Genomic DNA, 6,776 nt, shown 5'->3' with positions numbered 1-6,776 from the left:
AACGGGCCGTTGGAAAGGCCAGAGACTCGTGGGTGGGCCAGGGAGGGAGAGCCTGTTGCACTCTGGGAGGTGCCTAGAGAAGGTCCTGGGAGAGGAGAATGGGCCGGGGAGGTGAGAGAAGGCAGGCAATCACCAGGAGGAGGACAGCCTGGGAGCCCGGCTAACCTCGTTCTTTAACGCCGGCCACTCGGCTTCTCCCCGCAGCTCAGTGCCAAGTACGGCCCTGTGTTCACCGTGTACCTGGGCTCCCGGCCCGTCGTGGTCCTGAGTGGTTACCAGGCGGTCAAGGAGGCCCTGGTGGACCAGGCGGAGGCGTTCTCCGGCCGAGGGAAGATTGGCGGGCTGGAGAAGACCTTCAATGGGCACGGTGAGGGTCTCCGAGAGCTTGGCAATGCCCGGTGTGGAGTCAGAGGCCCTGGGTTTGAATCCTGCTTGTGCTCCTCAGGCACTGAGCTCTCTGCTGTGAAAGGAGGGGCCGCTTCCTTCCAGCACTGAATCTGATGATTTCCTCCCAGCTTTGGGATCCCAGGACAGATCTACTGGGAATACGCAGCATAGCAGACTCTCTTCGGGGCAGCTGGGTAGCTCAGTGGATTGAGAGCCAGGCTTAGAGACAGGAGGTCCTGGGTTCAAATCTGGCCTCAGACACTTCCCAGCTGTGTGACCCTGGGCAGGTCACTTGACCCCCATTGCCCACCCTTACCACTCTTCTGCCTTGGAGCCAATACACAGTATTGACCCCAGTATGGAAGGTGAGGGTTTAAAGAAGAAAAGGAAAAAAAACTTGACTATGTGATCAGTTTGTCAGTCAACAAGTATTTTTTAAGGCATTGGTAACATGCTAGCTGTCGTGCTAAGGACTAAAGCTACCTAGAAGGCCTAGAACACAGGCCCTGCCCTCAAGGAGCTCAGTCTAGTGGGAGAAACAGTGTGGAAATGGTTGCATACAGGCAAGATATAGAAAGAGTGCATGGGAGGAAAAGGGGAAGGGTGGCTGGGTGGCACAGCGGTAGAGACCCAGGCCTGTCTGGAGAGGGGGAAGACCTCAGTTCAAATGTTGCCTCAGGCACTCGCTAGCTGTGTGACCCTGGGAAAGTCACTTAACCCCCCCATTGCCTAGCCCTTACAGCTCTTTTGCCTTGAAACCAATACTCAGTATTGATAAGGGTTTAAATTTTTTTAAGGCAAATAGAAAGCAAGGGTTTTTGTTGTTTTTTGTTTTGTTTTGTTTTGTTTTGTTTTGAAACCCTTATCAGTACTGAGTTCCCAGAAAGAAGACCAATAAGGGCTAGGCAAGTGTCAAGCTAGGAAATGTCTTGAGACCACATTTGAACCCAGAACCATCTTAGACCCTGCTCTCCATCCACTAAGCCCCCCCAGCTGCCCCCAGGTTTTGTTTTGTTTTGTTTTAAGAGTAAGTGGGGGGGTGCAGCTGGGTAGCTCAGTGGATTGAGAGTCAGGCCTAGAGATGGGAGGTCCTAGGTTCAAATCCGGCCTCAGACCCGTCCCAGCTGTGTGACCCTGGGCAAGTCACTTGACCCCCATTGCCTACCCTTACCACTCTTCCACCTATAAGTCAATACACAGAAGTTAAGGGTTTAAAATTTAAAAAGAAAAAAATTTAAAAAAAAAGAGTAAATTGGATAGGGGCGTCTAAATTGCAAAGTAGCTAGAGTGCAGGACCTGGGTTCAAATGTGGCTGCAGATACTTCCTAGCTGCATGACCCTGGGCAAGTCACTTAACCCCATTTACTTAGCCCTTGCCCTTGAGTCTTAGAGTTGTTGCTATGATAGAAAGTAAGGATTTAAAAAAAAAAAAAGTAAAAGAAAGGTTATCTCAGAGGGGAAGAGGGTGCTGGTTGGCCCTGGACCAGGAAAGTCCTCCAGACAGGATTTGGGCTGAGTCTGCCTGGAATGCTGAGAGTCTGAGGTGAGGGGGCAGAAAATTCCAGGCATGGGAGACAGCCAGGGGAAAAGCAGCCAGGAGACCCGGGCATCTGGCCTGGACAGCGTGTGGAGGGGGGAAATGTGCAAGAAGCCCAGAAAGGTAGGAAAAGACTTTTCCTACCCAGAGGGCTTTGTGTTTGAACCTGGAAGTAATAGGGTGCCCTGGGAGTCTCCTCAAGAACAGGCTTCAGCAAAATCCCTGGCAACTGAGTGGGTGAGATTCGAATCATCGACTGTCAGAATCTTAGATGGTCAGAGCATAGAGGAATCTTCAGGACCGTCCCAATGGGTAAACTGAGGCCCGGGGAGGGGAAAGGCCTCAGACTCCTGTTTCTTTCCCTTCTCCTGGGCAATGTAGCCTCGCCCAAGCCCATCCTCTTGAGTTTATCATCTGAGCTTATTAGATCCTAATCTTGGAGCTGGCTTTTTTTTAAAGCTGGATTCTCCAGAAACAGAGGTAATTTTGAAAGCTTGGAGAAGGCTTTTTTTTTTCAACGCTGGATATTTTTAACATGCATAATGTGAAACCTTGTGTAATCCCCCCCAAGAACAGAATTAAAGGGAAGGAAAAAAAAAAAAACCTTGAAGCCAAGAAATCCTTTAACCCAGCTTTACCCTTTAGCTGAATCCCCGATAAAGAAAGGGGGAGCAGGCGAGCCCTTTCCCTTTTCCCTCCCCTGCCCCGTTGGAAAGCAAACCTTCTTAGGTGGTCACTTTAAAGAAATGTGGGCCTTCATATAGATCACAAGCCCTCTGTGGTTCCCTTAGTCTTAGAGGATCACTGTGGTCAGGAAAAAGAGAACCAGGCCTGAAGACAAAAGGATCTGGGTTCAAATGTGGCCTAGCTGGGTGACCCTGGGCAAGTCACTTAACCCCCATTGCATAGCTATTACAGCTCTCCTGCCTTGGGACCAATACACAGTATTAACTCTAAGATGGAAAATAATGGTTTTAATTTTTTTTTTTAAAGAATCCCTGTGGCCCAAATGACCTCTTTTTGAATCATTCCCTCGCCCACCACAACCCATTTAAAAGGGAGCCTCTGCTAGCTAGGCTGGTCCTCGGACCCCAGAGTTGGGCTGCCAAGGCCATCCTCTGCCCTCTGGGCTCCGGCAGGGCTTTGGGGCTGAGCTCAGGGTCATCTCTACTTCACAAAGAAGCTTCGGAGAAAGGCGCTAACAGCAGGAGAACAGGTCTAGACACAGGAGATCCTGGAAAAGAGGCGCCCACGTCCTGACTTGTCAGCCTCGGAGGGTCAGGGAAGGGAGGGGCGGGGACGCCGGGGTCCCGGGCAGAGAGCCACCAACAACCTCATCCTGCCGGGAACAAGCCCGACTGTGTCCGCCCCGGGCAGGAGGGAAGGGAGGGAGAGCCTCGTGGTCCCTCTGACTCTAGCCTTCTCCTCCAGGCCTCTTCTTTGCCAATGGAGAGCCGTGGAAATACCTTCGGAAGTTCACCACCCTCTCTCTAAGAAATCTGGGCATGGGGAAGAAGGAGGGGGAAGAGCAGCTTCAGGAGGAGGCCCGCTGCCTGCTGGAAGCATTACGGAAGACCCGAGGTCAGGGCAAGTCCCCAGGGGGGGTACCTGGACCCCCACGTTCCCAGCCTCCTTTGCCTCATCCATTCCTCGGATCCCACCACTCGGCTCCTCTTGGGTTCGGTTGCCTCATTCATTCCCTTTGTCTGACTCCTGGAGTCCCCCACGCCCCATAGCGGGGAGAGAGAGCTCGGGGGAATCCCCATCCCCGTCCCGGGGACACTCCTTAGCCTCTTAGCCTTGTCCGTCTGTCCGTGCCCAACTCTGCGTGTCTCTGTGTCCCTCCAGGGTCCCCGCTGGACCCTTCCCTGCTCCTGACTCAGGCCGTCTCCAATAGCATCTGCATTCTCCTCTTTGGAAACCGCTTTGACTATAAAGACGAGAAGTTCCAAGCCATGGTCCTCGCCGCTGCTGGCATCCTGACCGAGATAAGCTCCCCGTGGGGACAGGTGACTGGCCGGGAATGGGCGGGGTGGGGAGGCTTTGGGCTGGACCGCTGTCCAGGGAGGTGGCCCTTCCCTCCACCCTCCTCCAAGAAGTCTACCCGGCTCGGGGAAGCTCAGAGCAGATGCTGAGTCCTTCCCTCCCCTCTCCTCCTCCTCCAGCTGTGCGAGATGTTCATGGGCCCCCTCTGCTACTTGTCAGACATCCTTAAATACCTCTCGGCTCCCCATGGCCGGCTCACCCGACACCTGAGCACCCTGGCAGCCTTCTGCTCGGACCAAATCCAGCAGCACCAGGAGACGCTGGACCCTGAGGCCCCCGCCAGGGACTTTATTGATGATTTCCTGCTCAAAATGCGCCAGGTATGGCCAGGGCTGCGGAAGGGGTGTGAGAGGGGGAGAGGGGCCCAGAGGGAAGGGTCTGTCTATGCTCGTGTTTGGGGGTGCCTGTGGCAGGTAGGCTCTCTCCCTCGAGGACCTGAGAGCCGAGTTCAAATTCCAGCTTTGCTATTTCCTAACGGTGTGACCTCAGACAAACTACCGACCTCTCCCGGCCTGTTTTCTCCTTATAAAACTGAACAAAATGGAGCATCTGGGAATCACGGTGTATAGAGTACCCGCCCTGGAGGAGGGAGGACCTGGGTTCAGGTCCTGACACATACTGACTTCTCAACAAGTTACTTTACTTCCCAGGGGCCCAGGCAACGCTTAAGACTGTAGGCTGCTCCGTAGGGGCGGCCCTGCATCGATGGATAGAATCGCTACGCCGAGAATTCCTTACCACTGAATTCTCCTTCTTGGCCCCAAAAGAAGGAACCGGGCAGGAGCCTCGGACTGCTCCTCCTGGTCTCTCTTTCTCTGAGCATCCGGCTCTTGCCTTTTCCACCTCGGTAGGCGCCAGAGGCGGCCCAGGGCCAGCCCTTCTTCCTGTCTCCCGCAGAGCTAGCTCAGACACTCACCCCTCGGCAATCCCCCTGGGTGTCTCCCAGCCCCCTGGGAATTCTCAGTCCCTTTTCCTAATGTCTCTCTCCTCCAGGAAGAAAAGGCCCAAGGAGAAGGGCCTGACCACACAGATTTCCTGCTGACCACTGTGAACTTGTTGTTTGCGGGGACAGTAACAGTCTCTGCTACACTGAGATTCGCCTTCCTGCTCCTGCTCAAATGCCCAGAGTTCCAAGGTACAGCCCAGTGCAGGGGACCCCCCCAGCCCCAGGCTCAGCTCTTGAAGCAGAGAGAGCGCTGGTCCTCCAGTCAGAAAGACCCGAGTTCAAATCCCACTTCAGATACTTAACTAGCTCTGTGGCCCTGGGCAAGTCACTTTACTTGTTTGCCTTAGCCTCCTCAACTGTCAAATGGAAATCATAACAGCACCTACTTCCCAGAGTTGTGGACCAAAAAACCAAGCAAGACAACACGTCAAGTATTTTTGCAAACCTTGAGGCACCATTTATTATTCTAGGAGCACAAAAGCCCTGGGTTTGGATTCCCACTGAGCCGTGTCGCCTTGGACAAGTCCCTTCCTGAGAGAAATGGGCTAGATATCCCCTCAGTTCTCGATTCTAAACCAATCAATCAATTCTAAATCAAAGCCCAAGGACCCAGCAGTACTGATGTTCTGTAGGACCTGAATGCAGTTGGCGTCCTTCAGTCCTGTCCATCTCTTCCGTGATCCCATTTTGGATTTTCCAAGCAGACGTACTGGAGTGGCTTGTCATCTCCTTCTCCATCTCATTTAACAGAAAAGAAAACACAGGCAAACAGGGTGAAGTGACTTGCCCAGAGCCACACAGCTAAGAAGTGTCGGAGTCTGGATTTGAACTCGGGTCTTCCTGACTCCCCACCTGGCGCTCTAGTTACCATGCCGCCTAGCTGCCCATAATTCAGTATAAATGAATAAACATGAGTTTAGCACTTATTATTTGCAAGGTGCAGGAGGCATAAAGACAGAACCAGAACAGCCTCATCTTTCAGAAAGCTCGTATTCTACTGGGACAAAGAGAAGTTGATGCAAAGGAGTTTTAAGGGAAGAAAATGGGCATAACAGGGGCAGCAGAGGGGGTAAGAGAGGCCTCCCGCAGAAGAGACAGAGCAGAGGCATCAAAAAAGATGATAAGAGACGTAGGAAGAGGGCTGAGGGCTGAGGAGAGACCGAGGGAAGGCTGGCCATGGAGAGCCAGTGTGTTAGAGTACAAGGGGCCTGGTCTGGGAGGCAGGAGGTTTGGCTTGAGGCCCTTTAAATCTCTGGGCCTCACTTTCCCACTTTGTAAAATGAAGGGTCAGCCTGGTCGGTTTCAAAGGTGCCCTTCTGGCTCTAGATAGCTGCCTGGCCCTTCTGGGTACCGGCAAGCTGGACCCTAGGATTTGTTAGGGAGAGGTGAAGCGAGCCGGGTGCTTTGTGCTCAGCCCAGCTTAGACGTGCCTCTCTCTTCTCTTGTCTCCCTTCTTCTCCTGAAGATCGCATCCATGAGGAACTAGACCGAGAGCTTGGGCGGGCCCGGGCCCCTAGCCTAGGAGACCGGGGGCGGCTCCCCTACACGGATGCCTTCCTGCACGAGGTTCAGAGGTTCTTGGCCCTCATCCCTATGGGAGTACCCCGTACCGTCACCAAACCCACCGTCTTCCAGGGCTATGAACTGCCCCAGGTAAATGGCAGAAGGAGGAGAGAGAAACCTTCTTTAGGATTAATTAAAGGGAGATGGGGAGCCTCTCCCAGGCAAGAGGGAGCAGGGAAACTGAGTTAGATGGTGGAGAGCTGACACTCAGGTACCCATACAGATACAGTCTTCTCTTCTCCACCTGCCCAGGTTCAGACACTCTCCCTTCCTCCATTTCTTTTTCTCTCTTTCTCT

General features: G+C 53.3%; 1 protein-coding gene across 1 annotated transcript; it reads left to right on the top strand.

Moving 5' to 3' along the window:
• Positions 1–204: 204 nt before the first annotated feature.
• Positions 205–6,569, top strand: LOC123254578 (cytochrome P450 2S1-like; the record flags this gene model as incomplete). The annotated part of the gene is made up of 6 exons (XM_044683569.1): positions 205–367; positions 3,356–3,505; positions 3,773–3,933; positions 4,090–4,290; positions 4,964–5,105; positions 6,382–6,569. Coding segments are annotated over 6 exons (1,005 nt in total), but the record flags the coding sequence as incomplete, so codon positions are not given.
• Positions 6,570–6,776: the final 207 nt, after the last annotated feature.

The sequence above is a fragment of the Gracilinanus agilis genome, unplaced genomic scaffold (genome assembly GCF_016433145.1).
Source record: "Gracilinanus agilis isolate LMUSP501 unplaced genomic scaffold, AgileGrace unplaced_scaffold25316, whole genome shotgun sequence".
NCBI classification, from domain to species: Eukaryota; Metazoa; Chordata; class Mammalia; order Didelphimorphia; family Didelphidae; genus Gracilinanus; species Gracilinanus agilis.
Note: the sequence above shows the minus strand (reverse complement) of the source record. Positions and strands in the feature narration are given on the sequence as shown.